General features: G+C 48.4%; 1 protein-coding gene and 1 long non-coding RNA gene across 3 annotated transcripts; one reads left to right on the top strand and one right to left on the bottom strand.

Moving 5' to 3' along the window:
* Positions 1-1,598: 1,598 nt before the first annotated feature.
* Positions 1,599-2,303, top strand: LOC123141144 (glycine-rich cell wall structural protein-like). Its single transcript, XM_044560366.1, has 2 exons — positions 1,599-1,763; positions 1,875-2,303. Exons 1-2 carry the CDS (start codon positions 1,679-1,681, stop codon positions 2,093-2,095), a joined length of 306 nt encoding a protein of 101 aa, XP_044416301.1. The 5' UTR covers positions 1,599-1,678; the 3' UTR covers positions 2,096-2,303.
* Positions 2,304-4,698: 2,395 nt separating this feature from the next.
* Positions 4,699-7,491, bottom strand: LOC123141143 (uncharacterized). 2 transcript variants are annotated; one of them, XR_006470182.1, is made up of 6 exons: positions 6,930-7,491; positions 6,683-6,851; positions 6,000-6,228; positions 5,723-5,871; positions 5,354-5,609; positions 4,699-5,223 (listed from the first exon to the last, which is right to left on the bottom strand). It is a non-coding gene; the product is annotated as an uncharacterized lncRNA (long non-coding RNA). The 2 variants fall into 2 exon arrangements; XR_006470181.1 differs by having other exon boundaries at positions 6,000-6,851.
* Positions 7,492-14,382: the final 6,891 nt, after the last annotated feature.

The raw sequence follows: 14,382 nt of genomic DNA, 5'->3' as shown, positions 1-14,382 counted from the left end.
GAAGCAGCCAGGCGGGGCAACCCAATTCAAACTTCGATTCAGAGATGCCAAAGAGAAGTGGTCTCTCTCCGACACTCCGATGTGTGCTCGTAGTCGTAGGACCAGTGCCGCTGTGTGCTCCATGTGATTGCGTACGTACATGGGGGTACAGTACGCCATTTGTTGCCATTGATTTTTCCTTTTTCTCGAGTGAATTCCATTTTCTACCTTGTAGTTGTACATTTGGGACACTAATTACCCGATCGAGTGAAAATTCATCTATAATACCCCTTTCGGAAGCTTTGAACCGTCGTTTTCTGACGTGTGTCCATCAGGCAAGGTGTAAGGTGTCGTCCGGGGTCCAATAATATGTGAATAACGACGAGGAATGGAACAGACGGACAAAAGAAGTCTAGACATGATCGTCAATGATGCCTTTTGATCTTTACATATTTTTTACGAATCATTGACGCAACAAGCCGATCCTATCTAGAAAAATGCAAGATCAAGGTAAAACCATGTTAAAAGTCTCCAAAGTTTGATATTTCGATAGAAGTTCCACTAAATAAGGTAATATGTGTCACAAATGTACAACTGCAGGATAAAAGGTGGAATTCACTCTCATTATTATTTTTTGAAATGGAACACATTTATTCCATTTAACTTGGGAAAGCACGTAACAAAATCATCGGACACAATGCGAGCTACATCGTTAATTGGTACTCATTGAAATCGGCAAGTAGCACCTAATGACCGCGTAAGAACTTCTCCAACCGGACCCCTAAATTGTTTCATATGGTCAGGCGAACAGTCCAGATAGCGCTCGAATGAAGAAAAGCCGGTGTAGTTGTACACAATCCATTTGTCCGGGCTATCCGAAAGCCCCTAAAACCCCAGTCCCTCGCCCTGACCCGCCTTTTTCCTCTCATATTCTTTCCGTGTCTGCATTGCGCCCTTCCCATTCTGCCACCACCCTAGGCTCCGCTATGGTCCCTTGCCCGGCCCTCACCCAGAGCTTCATTGTTGTCCCCTACCCGGAGCCCCCCCTCCCACCCCCCAACACACACACACACACACACACACACACACACACACACACACGACCCCGGTATGCCCTAGTCTGCCCGTCATGCAATTCGCTCACCATTTGTTCGATTAAGGGCCCGTTCGGTGTCACTCCACTCCGGGAGCGGACGGAGCAGTAGTTCAAAATCTTGGAGCGAGCAAATAGCCACTCTGCAGATTCTCGGAACTGGTGGATTGCGGAACGGGTCCTAAATCTTGGAACCGTTTATTAGACTTTTTCTCACAGACCTGATGGATTCGTGCGATGAGGAGTTTGTTGACCCAGAGGTTGATGAGTTTATTTAAAAAATTGTAAGTAAGTATAATATCCGCATGGGGAACAAAGTAAGGGATACGTGTGTTGGTGTGTGCACAACGATGCGCATATGAATCTGCACGAACCGTCGAAGGACTTCGCATTGCCTGGTCGCTGCATGCACGTGAATCTGATCGCTGCATGCATGCACGTTCGCCCACTCCTCATCTCTTCCGGCTCCCATGCTCACCTGTGCCCTCGCTTTGAGCTATAAATAAGGCCTCACCCTGCTCATCACTCTCCACAAACCAAGCAACGCATCCTCCAGTCCTCACTTTCACTGCACCGTCTAGCTAGCTCTTGTTAGATCGATCGGCAATGGCGTCCACCAAGGCTCTCTTCGTGCTCGCCGTTCTCCTCGCGTCCGCCGTCCTCCTCGTCGCCGCCGCCACTGAGCAAAATCGTGAGCTCCATTGCCTTCCCCGCTCTTCACCTCTGTATTAATTGCTCAGCATTCGCTTACTTACGTGTTCATAACTTCATATATGATATGTGTGTGACGGCGTGCGTGCAGATGACAAGGAGGGGAAGGTGGACACCAACGGTGCCGGCGTCCAGGACGGCTGGGGTGGCGGCGGCCGCGGCGGAGGGTACCCGGGCCGCGGGGGCGGCGGCTACGGGCCCTGCGGCCGGTGGGGCTGCTGCCGCCGTGGGTACCACGGCGACTGCATCCGGTGCTGCAGGGCCGCCAACGACGTCCCGGAGGCCATGGACCGCACCGAGGTGCACAACTAGCTAGCTGGCTATGGCTTGGCTAGCAAGCAGGAGCCATGATCTGGAAGCTAGCTTCTTCCAGGCCGGGTACTTCTTCAATAAAATAAATCTCCGGTTTAGTTCATGTGATCTATGTATGTGCGGGAATGAACGTATGTATCTACGTACGTACGTAGTTCTCTTTGTTTGGTTCGAATAATAAGAAATGTGATGCGTGTTGAGTTTGCAAGAGGGCATGCATGCATGTAATGTGTCGTTGTGATCTCCTTCATGTTCCCCGCAAAAAGAACAAAATTACGCGGGGATTGCCGAAATTACTAGTTAAGGGCATCTCCAACAGCAACCCGCAAAAAACCTCCCGCATCCGTTCGCGGGTAGGGGAACTAGTCGCAGACACGGATGCGGGAGGCAGTCATCCAATGCTAGCCGCATACATTTTCACAACAACTCAAACCAACCAAATGAAATTCGTGCAAACATGGCCAGATTTCATGCAAAGATGACGGATTTCATATAAAAAAGCTGGATTTTCATGTAAACATGACGGATTTCAATACATTCACATCAACAGTGCTAGTCCGGCTCTGATGGTATAATTAATACTCTAAATCGCCGTCTGCGGATCCCTTTGCCTTCCTCATGTTCGGCAGCCCGGTCACCGGACTGCCAGGAGCCCGGAGGTATATGCTTCAGCGTAAAGGACGGCTCGCTTCCCCGCCACTCGTCGGAGTGGAACCCCCGGATGATGCTTCAGGGGAGGGGAAGGCGGCGCCTCCGCTTCCGTGAAGCCCATGTGGGATCAACGGAGGTCCTCGAAAGAGAAGAACCGGGCAAGACACCGTCTGTGTATGCCGGTGTCGCCTAGGCGGTGGCCTTCGTGGGACCCAAACGACAGCGGACTCCCATGTTCTACTTCCCGTTCGTGATGGTGGCGGACGCGGAGGCGCCGGCCACCGACTCGTCGCCCTCCGCGCACCCGGCTTCTACCTCTGCCTGCACGGTGCGGTTGCAGGCATGAGAGGCATGGCTGCATACGCGGAAGGCGCGGTCGTCGACGGTAGGTAACTTGCTCCGTCAGGTGAGGCGCGGGAGGTGGAGCAGCGAGCTGCCTCGCTCATATCCCTCGGGCTCGGCGGGCCACCCAGCCAGCTTGTATGCGGGAGAACTGCTCTTCGGAAGCCATCGAAAGAGTGGTGGAGGAGGAGATTGGGGTGTGATTCTTGCCCAACATCTGCCCTCGTTTAAATAGAGGGCGGACGGTAGGAGCTCAGCCGACGTTGCGTTTAATGCCGACCCGCTCATGAACAGACATGTGGCCGAAATAGGTTTCTCGGCTTCCATGCGGGGTTAATGGGGGCGTATGAATGCGGCGAGGAGGCGTGTTCAACCGAGCGTGCAGCGGGCGGCGCCCTCGACTGGCGCGCCGCTTCAATGGCGGAGGCAGTGAGAGGTCGTGTCCACCCTGAGCGGTCTTTAATGCGGAGCAGCGCGCTCTACAGCGGCATGAATGCGGGCAGCTGGCGTGGGTGGTCAGAAGGGAGAGGAGTTTTTTGGTCGGCCAGGGTGGTCAGAAGCGGGCTTGGGAGCAGTCCAGACTCCCGCAAACCTCCCCCACTTTTGTCTCCGGTTTGCGGGAGAAATTACATCCGGATCGCTCGGCGGACCGATACAGGTCGGCGTTGGATGGTTTTCACGGTCTAAACGGTTGTGAGAGGTTTATGGGTCTGCCTTGGAGATGCCCTAAGGTGTACTTTTGCAATGGGAGGTTGGCTGCTTGTTGTTTTTCTCATAAATTTATTTTTTTCAAAATGAAGTATCCCATGAACCAGACATGCAAAGTTACAGACTGTTTACACTGTCATGTTGGTCGCGTCGAAATCTTCAAAACCGATAACTGGTTAAGGTGTACCGATGAACTTTTTCCGGACAAATTTGAGCTCCCAAAGTAAACTAACATGTACTCCCAAATTGCATTCCCAAATGAACTAACACGTGCCCCACATGGGAGTGAAGCACAGTTGTACCAACCTGTGCTCCCAAGTGTACTGACATGTTTTTCCAAACTGTACTAATATGTGCTCCAAAGTGTAATAGTGTGTGCTTTAAAACTGTATTAATATGTACTTCCCAAATAACTAACATGTGCTCTCACGCACTTGTGTTACTGCTGGAAAATGTAGCATGCAATTTAAAAAAAATTCTACGCTCATGCAAGATCTATCTAGGAGATGCATAGCAACCGCGGGGGGGGGGGGGACTGTGTCCACGCACCCTCGTAAACTGAAAGCGGAAGCGTTTGACAACGCGGTTGATGTAGTCGAACTTCTTCTAGCTCCGACCGATTAAGTACCGAACGTACAACACCTCTAAATAACAAGTCACTCAAGCGAGCAATCATATCAGAATTGTAACTCAATTGTTTCATAACATTTCCATTGAAATGACCTTGCTTTCTAATATAACTAGATGACTCGTTGCGCCAATGGCGCAAAGGGCGAGAGCAAGCCAAGTATTGAAAGAGTACACAAAAAAATATTTAGAGACAGATTGAAACATATGGAAATATTAAATTGCTGCTGGCAATGTCATGATTTTCTCTAACCAGTGTAAACATATATAAATATTCTTCTGAAAATATTAGTAGAAGGGCAGTTGATTACATATATAGAACAATTGATCACAAACTTCTTTTGACCACAGAGACAGTAATGAGGTCTAAAGTGTACATGCAATATCATACATGAATGGAAATCTAAAGGCTATACATATCTTGCTCAGAGCAATGCCAAAAGGGCAAAGATACTGGATCGATTGATAAAACAAAAGGTGGATGCTGTTGGTTAAGACATATAGACTGAAGGTCATCAGAAACTATCTTGTGTAGTATTTAGGCGCTGCTCTGACTTCGTTCCAGTATAGCGTAACCTCTGGGTCAATTCTTCAATGCTTGGATTAGCTACTACTTTAGTTCTTTTGATAAAACGGTTTCTACACCAGTAGCAACACCCCTAAGATTAGCAAGTTTCCAGCAAAAGGATCACATGAGAATCACATATCTGTATCCTATATGAAGAGAAACAGAAATTCCTTCAACAATGATGATCGATGGAGGATCATAATGGTAATGCTTGCCAATATTTTTTCTCAGCCTGCAAGATTGCCAAGAACATGGACATCATGTCATTTCAGAACTCAGACCTTAGTTGCAATTTCTGATCATCATTCCAAAGTACGAATTTAGATGTGCAAGTGACAAACTGCACGTAAAAAGACACATACCTTCCTAGAGGTTAGTCCTCTGCGGATTGTGCACGGATCTGCGACTATGAGAGCGGGGACTCCTCGCTGTTCCAGTCATCCTACACCAGGGCTGCAAACTGCAGGTTCGAGAGCACGTCCTCGTCTAACGGCTTCAGCGTTGGTTCCTTGGTCAGGCCCCGCAGGCAGATCTCCATGACGGTCATCATCGACTCGCCAGAGCATCATTTGCTCACGGCTGGGTCGACGAAGTTCCTCCTCTTGCTCAGTCCTTCTTCTGTCAGTGCCGATTGCAAATGGTGGTCAATGAACAGTAAAAGTTGGGTTTAGACTTTATTCAGAAATGAGGCATTGTCAAGTGTATAGGGTTAACAAGGAAAGGAAGCATACCTGTTCTTTCATTATCTCTACCTGAACTGATGGGCCTTATCTCTACTTGTTCTTTCACAAGTAGAAGCATCAGGTTTTTAAATGTTAACAAAGGCCACAAAATTTTGAAATCTCATTTAAGCTTGGCTTCTTCATGACTCCCCCATAGACTGGTAATGTCAAGGTCACTGTTTTAATTTGTGAAAATGCAGTACAGATAAAAAATCTGAAATTTGCCTACACCTTATTTTGGCCTGACCCAAATTAACGAAAAGTAGACAACATGCAAATTATTTACCTCAAGGCGAAACACATTTAGAGATCCATTCTTGACAAACTTTTTTCTTATCCTATGGAACCACATACTGGACCAGACACACGCGCACTATGGACTCCCACTGGTAACAACATTGAATTGCCCACATATATGAGGAATGACGGGGGAAGAAAGCTGCAGAAGCTGCTGTAGCTGCCAAACATGCCATGGCTAAATACATGGATTCTTCCAATGTTTCTCGCATAGGCACCTGAGTACACAAAAATAGATAGAATAATGCATCAACTAAAAAGAGTCAAAACAAGCAGAGCAGATCGCGAACAAAAACAAATCAGGAAAGGGCTCATACAGAGAAGGGAAAGAGGCGATGAAGGGTAAGAATACCAGCAGGCTCCACAACAACTATAGATACCATGACACCATGTCGAGCATATGTAGTTCTTGATAGAAAAACCTTTACCAAAATAAGATAAACCTCAATGTACCGACAACACTAACAATTTTGGATATTAGCTGCCAAGCCGATTATGTGATATTTGCCCAGATTAGAAATTATGTAAGATATAACAAAAAGGGAGGCACACATGAATCATTTCTTCTGCTGGAGGCAAAGAATCTAAGGCCTAATACCTGTATCCCAATTCTTCCTCTCTTTATCAGAAAAATCAAGGAATCAAAATCAGATTATGATGAGGACGTGCAACCTGGATGGTGGACAGGGGACGACGACCAGTGAGCAACGACCCATCAGTCATGGCCCGCGACACCTCTCCACTCCACCTAAATGCGAGCGACGCCTGGAGCTCCGGCCTCGCGGTCCTGCTTCCACCTCTCTTCTTCTCACCACCCACCAATAAACCAAGCACTGAAACACTGCCCAACAAAAACAATAGACGAGAATCACAGACCAATCCTTGGACGGGGTAGGAAGAAGAGAGAAAAAAAAGAGACCTTCATTGCAGAGGGGCTAGAGGAGGTGGGGTTAGGGTGGGGGTTGGGGCCGCTGTCGCGTGGGAAGTGGAGAGGAGGAGCTGCGCCTGCCCCCTCCCGCGGAGACAAGGTTGGAGCCCCCTGCGGCTGCTGCTACCCTACTCCAGATCGAGGTCGTGCTCGACGGCTCGAGCTCCACCTGACGAGGAGAAGAAGAAGGCTGGGAGGTCCCCGACAGCCGGCGCCTCTGTCCTCGCCGCTCCTCCCTCCACCGCCGGCCTCCCCTACTGTCCGTCCTTCTCCATGGCGGCGGCTGGTTCGAGGCGGGGGAGTGGCGGACGCGGCGTCTCGAGGCCCCGCTCCTCTGCTCGAGCCGCCGCCTAGGTCTCCTGTGCCGCACCCCCTCTTCTCCCCTTCACGTCCCTCCTCCTTCTTGGTTCCCCACTCGGCGGATCCTTGGGAGCTGGCGAGGGTGGGGTCGAAGGCGCAGGGGAAGGAGAGAGGGCGGCGAGAGGCGTCAGATTGGGGAGGAGGAGAGGAGGCGGGGATTGGGGGAGGATGCGAATCAGGAGGAGAGGAGGCGGCGCAGAGGGATGAAGTGGAAGGAGAGAGAGAGAGCAGCGGATATTTTCACACGGAAGGCGATGGAGGAGGAAGCGTGCGCCGTGCATCGGTTTTTTCTCAATGCACTATTCGTAGGCACTATTCATAGCTGACGTGGATAGCGTGGTTGTGCCTAGCAACCCGCTCATCCTTTATAAGTTAAATTTTCAAACTCATAAAGGCATTGGCTAAGGTGCAGATTGGGAGGATTATCATTATCATTGAATTTAATTAGAGAATTTACCTTTACCACCTTAGGCAGTGGTGGTGTATCAAGCCCATGTATTTCTTCAATAGTAGGTAAAATTTTGACATCCTCAGCTTTAATACCTTTTTCCTTTATAGATTTCTTTGCCTCTTGCTTATCTTCAGAATTGAGATATAAAATACCCCTCTTCTTCGGAGTGGGTTTAGTAGGTGGTTCAGGAAGAGTCCAATCATCATAATTTCTCAATATGTTATTCAATCTTCAGCCTGTCCAATAGTTCGTTCCCTGAAAACACAACCAGCACAACTATCTAGGAAATCCCTAGAAGCATCGGTTAGTCCATTATAGAAGATATCAATTATTTCATTTATCTTAAGAGGATGATCAGGCAAAGCATTAAGCAATTGGAGAAGCCTCCCCCAAGCTTGTGGGAGACTCTCTTCTTCAATTTGTGCAAAGTTAAATAATTCCTGTAGGGCAGCTTGTTTTTTATGAGCAGGAATTTTTTTCTGAGAAGTAATAGATCATATCCTGGGGACTACGCACACAACCAGGAGCAAGAGTATTGTACCAAGCTTTAGTATCACCCTTTAATGAGAACGGAAATAATTTGAGGATATAGTAATAGCGAGTTTTCTCATCATGAGCAAAAAGGATGGCTATGTCATTCAACTTAGTAAGATGTGCCACAACAATTTCAGTTTCATAATCATGGAAAGGATCAGATTCAACCAAAGTAATTAACTCTGGGTTGACAGAGAATTCATAATCCTTATTATCAATAAAGATAGGTGAAGTAGCAAACGTAGGATCACATTTCATTCTAGCGTTCAAAGATTTTTCTCTGTACTTGTATAATAATTTCTCTAAATCATCTCTATCCTTACAAGCAAGAATATCTCTAGTTTCCTCCTCACCCATAATATAACCTTCCGGCACCTTTGGCAATTCATATCTAGGAGGGCTAGTTCTAGTACGTGTTTCAAGCTCATCATCAGTTTCAACAATATCATGTTGTCTTACTCTAGCAATTTGTTCATGAAGAAATTCACCCAGTGGCACATTATCACCAAGCAAGGTACTAGCATCATCATAAGCATAATTCATAGCAGAAGTAGCATCATCAATAACTTGCGACATATCAGGATTGATAGCATGTGGTGGTGTTGCAAGTTTACTTTTAACAAAAGGTGAATCTAAAGCAGAGCTAGATGGCAATTCCTTACCTCCCATCGTCTTAGAGGAAAAAATCTTAGTCTTAGCATCCTTCAGATTCTTCATAGTGACAATTTTATAATAATCCCAAGTGACTCAACAAATATAACTATGCTCCCCGGCAACGGCGCCAGAAAAAGGTCTTGATAACCCACAAGTATAGGGGATCACAACAGTTTTCAAGGATAGAGTATTCAACCCAAATTTATAGATTCGACACAAGGGAAGCCAAATAATATTTGTAAGTATTACCAGCTGAGTTGTTAATTCAACCACACCTAGACAACAATGAACCTACGAGCTATGGAGAAGCGATGGTGGACCCGGATTCCGACGAATGGCTCGAGGCCATGAAATCCGAGAGAGGATCCATGTATAAAACCAAAGTATAGACTTCGGAAGAACTACTTGATGGTCGTAAGGCTGTTGGGTGCAGATGGATTTTAAAAGGAAGATGGACAATGATGGTAAGTGTCACCATTAAAAAGGCTCGACTTGTCGTTAAGATGTTTTCCGACAAGTTCAAGGAGTTGACTACGATGAGACTTTCTCACTCATAGCGATGCTAAGAGTCTGTTGGAATTATATTAGCAGTTACTGCATTATTTATGAAATCTTGCAGATAGGATGTCAAAACATTGTTTCCTCGACGATTTTCTTGAGGAAAGGTTGTATGTGATACAACCAGAAGGTTTTGTCAATCCTGAAAGATGCTAACAAGTATGCAAAGCTCCAGCAATCCTTCTAGGAACTGGAGTAAGCATCTCGGAGTTGGAATGTATGCTTTGATGAGATGATCAAAGATTTTGGGTTTATACAAAGTTTATGAGAAACTTGTATTTCCAAAGAAGTGAGTGGGAGCACTATAGAATTTTTGATGAGTATATGTTGTTAACATATTGTTGATTAGAAATGATGTAGAATTTCTGGAAAGCATACAGGGTTATTTGAAAAGTGTTTCTCGATGGAAAACCTGGATTAAGCTACTTGAACATTGAGCATCAAGATCTATAAGGATAGATAAAAAACGCTTAATAGTACTTTCAAATGAATACATACCGTGACAAGATTTTGAAGGAGTTCAAAATAGATCAACAAAGGAGTTCTTGGCTGTGTTACAAGGTGTGAGTATTAACCCGAAACTTAGTGCATGTGTGAATACATAGACAAACAGAGTGTCCCTAGTATGCCTCTACTTGACTAGCTCGTTAATCAAAGATGGTTAAGTTTCCTAACCATAGACATGTGTTGTCATTTGATGAACGGGATCACATCATTAGAGAATGATGTGATGGACAAGACCCATCCGTTAGCTTAGCATAATGATCTTTTAGTTTTATTGTTATTGCTTCCTTCATGATTTATACATATTCCTCTGACTATGAGATTATGCAACTCTCGAATACCAGAAGAACACTTTGTGTGCTATCAAACGTCACAATGTAACTAGGTGATCATAAAGATGCTCTATAGGTATCTCCGAAGTTGTTTGTTGGGTTGGCATAGATCGAGATTAGGACTTGTCACTCTGAGTAACGGAGAGGTATCTCTGGGCCCTCTCGGTAATGCACATCATCAGAAGCCTTGCAAGCAAAGTAACTAATGAGTTAGTTGCAGGATGATGTATTACAGAACGAGTAAAGAGACTTGCCGGTAACGAGATTGAACTAGGTATGATGATACCGACGATCGAATCTCGGGCAAGTAACATACCGATGACAAAGGGAATGACGTATGTTGTTATGCGGTTTGACCGATAAAGATCTTCATAGAATATGTAGGAGCCAATATGAGAATCCAGGTTCTGCTATTGGTTATTGACCGGAGATGTGTCTCGGTCATGTCTACATAGTTCTCAAACCCGTAGGGTTCGCACGCTTAAAGTTCGATGACGATTTGTATTATGAGTTATGTGATTTGATTGTTGGAAATATGCCCTAGAGGCAATAATAAAATGGTTATTATTGTATTTCCTTGTTCATGATAATTGTCTATTGTTCATGCTATAATTGTATTAACTGGAAACCGTAATACATGTGTGAATACATAGATCACAACATGTCCCTAGTGAGCCTCTAGTTGACTAGCTCGTTGATCAATAGATGGTTATGGTTTCCTGACCATGGACATTGGATGTCATTGATAACGGGATCACATCATTAGGAGAATGATGTGATGGACAAGACCCAATCCTAAGCATAGCACAAGATCGTGTAGTTCGTTTGCTAGAGCTTTTCTAATGTCAAGTATCGTTTCCTTAGACCATGAGATTGTGAAACTCCCGGATACCGTAGGAATGCTTTGGGTGTACCAAACGTCACAACGTAACTGGGTGGCTATAAAGGTGCACTACAGGTATCTCCAAAAGTGTCTGTTGGGTTGGTACGAATCGAGACTGGGATTTCTCACTCCGTATGACGGAGAGGTATCTCTGGGCCCACTCGGTAATGCATCATCATAATGAGATCAATGTGACTAATGAGTTAGCCACGGAATCATGCGTTATGGAACGATTAAAGAGACTTGCCGGTAACGAGATTGATCGAGGTATGGGGATACCGACGATCGAATCTCGGGCAAGTAACATACCGATGGACAAAGGGAATTGTATACGGGATTGATTGAATCCCCGACATCGTGGTTCGTCCGATGAGATCATCGTGGAACATGTGGGAGCCAATATGGGTATCCAGATCCCGCTATTGGTTATTGGTCGGAGAGGTGTCTCGGTCATGTCTGCATGGTTCCCGAACCCGTAGGGTCTACACACTTAAGGTTCGGTGACGCTAGAGTTGTTATGGGAAATAGTATGTGGTTACCGAAGCTTGTTCGGAGTCCCGGATGAGATCTCGGACATGACGAGGAACTCCGGAGAGGTCCGGAGGTGAAGATCGATATATTGGACGAAGGGTATTGGAGTCCGGAATTGTTCTAGGAGTACCGGGTGACGACCAGCGTGACCGAAAGGTGTTTCGGAGGCCCCGGCAAGCGTTGGGGGGGCCTTATGGGCCAAGGGGAGGGGGCACACCAGCCCACTAAGGGGCTGTGCGCCCCTCCCAACCCCTCTCACGTAACATGGAGAGGTGGGGGCGCCTCCCCTAGGGCAACCACCCCTCCCGGCTTGGGGGGCAAGTTTCCCAAGGGGTGGGGGCGCCCAAACCCATTTCCCCTGTGGCCGCCGCCCCTCCCCTAGGGAACCCTAGGGCGCCTCCTCCACCCCTTCCCCCTATATATAGTGAGGGAGAGAGAGGGCAGCCGCACCCCTTTGCCTGGCGCAGCCCTCTCCTCCTCCAACTCCTCCTCCTCCTCCGTAGTGCTCAGCGAAGCTCTGCCGGAGAAGCACGAGCTCCATCGCCACCACGCCGTCGTGCTGCTGGAGTTCTCCCTCAACTTCTCCTCTCCCCTTGCTGGATCAAGAAGGAGGAGACGTCCCCGGGCTGTACGTGTGTTGAACGCGGAGGCGCCGTCCGTTCGGCGCTAGATCGGATCTTCCACGATTAGAATCGCCGCGAGTACGACTCCATCAACCGCGTTCTTGTAACGCTTCCGCATCGCGATCTTCAAGGGTATGAAGATGCACTCCCCTCTCTCTCGTTGCTACTCTCTCCATAGATTGATCTTGGTGACACGTAGGAGATTTTTTGAATTATTACTACGTTCCCCAACAGTGGCATCACACTAGTAAAAAAAGACACATCCGTGACATTTTGGGCCGAACGATTTTTTTTTCTGTCATACATATGACACTTCTATGACGATAATTGTGACAAAACCCGATATCATCATAGATGTGGTGGGCTCCTACTTCTATGACAAAAAATCATGATAGAAAATGGGCTTTTCGTCCTGGGCGGGCCGGAGACGCAGCTGCATGACATTCTTTGGGCCGTCCATGACGGAAAAAATCGTGGTAGAAGCGAGGGCGAGGAAAATTTCAGGGAGTTCCCGGTTACGGTGGGAGGTCGGGGGCCGAGCGATGCGCGTTTCTCTCGTACACGTACGAGCGTGTGTGCAAGGCGTTGGCTCTAACTGAACCCGAGCGAGGCGTTGGGCTCTAACTAAACCCGAGCGATTGCACTGCAGGCTACGCGTTACTGAACCCGAGCGATCGATCGATGGCTGTTAACTGAACCCGATCGAGCGATTCCTTCGCTACTGCTGCTAACTGAAGCCGATCGATTGGATGAACAGTGAGCGTTGCAGGGGGGGGGGGGTGGATGAACAGTGAGCGGTGGCGTTACCTCTGGATGAATAGGACCCCGTGGTGTGGAGGGCTGGATGAACAGTAGACGGTGGAGGGGTGCCCGTGGAGGGGTGGTTGAACAGGACCCCGTGGTGTGGAGGGCTGGATGAACAATAGACGGTGGAGGGGTGCCCGTGGAGGGGTGGTTGGACAGGACCCCGTGGTGTGGAGCGCTGGATGAACAGTAGACGGTGGAGGGGCTGCCCGTGGAGGGGTGGTTGAACAGTAGCCGGTGGAGTAGCGCGCGGTGGAGGCTGGATGAACAGGAGCCCGTGGAGGCTGGAGGAGGTCGACGGTAGCCCGTGGAGGCTGGAGGAGGTCGACGGTGGAGATGAACAGTATCCCGTGGAGTCCCGTTTTGCGGTACGCCACACCCCTCCCGATGAACAGGACCCCCGTTTCGACCGTAGGAGGTCCGTTTCGTCCGTTTTGCAGTACGCCACACCCCTCCCGATCAACAAGACCCCCGTTTCGACCGTAGGAGGTCCGTTTCCTCCGTTTTGCGGTATGCCAGACCCCTCTCGATCAACAGGACCCCCGTTTCGACCGTAGGAGGTCCGTTTCCTCTGTTTTGCGGTACGCCACACCCCTCCCGATCAACAGGACCCCGTTCCGCACGTAGGAGGTCCGTTTCCTCCGTTGTGCGGTACGCCAGGCCTCGTTTCCATCGCCTGTTCCGTCCAAGCCCTCCCGATGAACACGACCACGCATTCCGTTCCGACCCCGCCGGTTGGCTCCCACGCGTTCCGTTGCCTCCCGATGAACACGACGCATTCCGTTGCCTCCCCATGAACACGACGCATTCCGTTGCCTCCCCATGAACACGACAACGACGCTGTTTCTCCGTTCCGACCCAGCCATGTACACGAGCCCTGGCCGTACGTATGCGCGAGTAGGCGTTCGAGACCCCGCCCGTTTGTACACATACGTGGCCGTATTTTCTTTCTTGCACCCTGGCCGCTGTACGTACGTGTACATGCTACGTGCGCGCCTCTACTACGACACGTGCGCGCCTCTACATCCACCAGTATATATGTACGTACACGTTTGCGACCAGAATGACAACGCTACGTACGCTTCGACCAGGTGGGTCCCGACTGTCAGGCACTTCCTTGCCTGCGAAGATGTAGCTGGTGGGTCCCAGCAGTCAGGGGGCGAATCGTTTTTTTGCCCGGACGCACTTCCTTGCGTGCGAAGATGTAGCT

Source organism: Triticum aestivum, chromosome 6D, assembly GCF_018294505.1.
Source record: "Triticum aestivum cultivar Chinese Spring chromosome 6D, IWGSC CS RefSeq v2.1, whole genome shotgun sequence".
NCBI classification, from domain to species: domain Eukaryota; kingdom Viridiplantae; phylum Streptophyta; class Magnoliopsida; order Poales; family Poaceae; genus Triticum; species Triticum aestivum.
Note: the sequence above shows the minus strand (reverse complement) of the source record. Positions and strands in the feature narration are given on the sequence as shown.

Coding starts and splice junctions, on each gene's coding strand:
- LOC123141144 (XM_044560366.1), top strand. CDS start 1,679: ATGGCGTCCACCAAGGCTCTCTTCGTGCTCGCCGTTCTCCTCGCGTCC. Junction 1,764..1,874: donor CGCCGCCACTGAGCAAAATC/GTGAGCTCCATT, acceptor GCGTGCGTGCAG/ATGACAAGGAGGGGAAGGTG.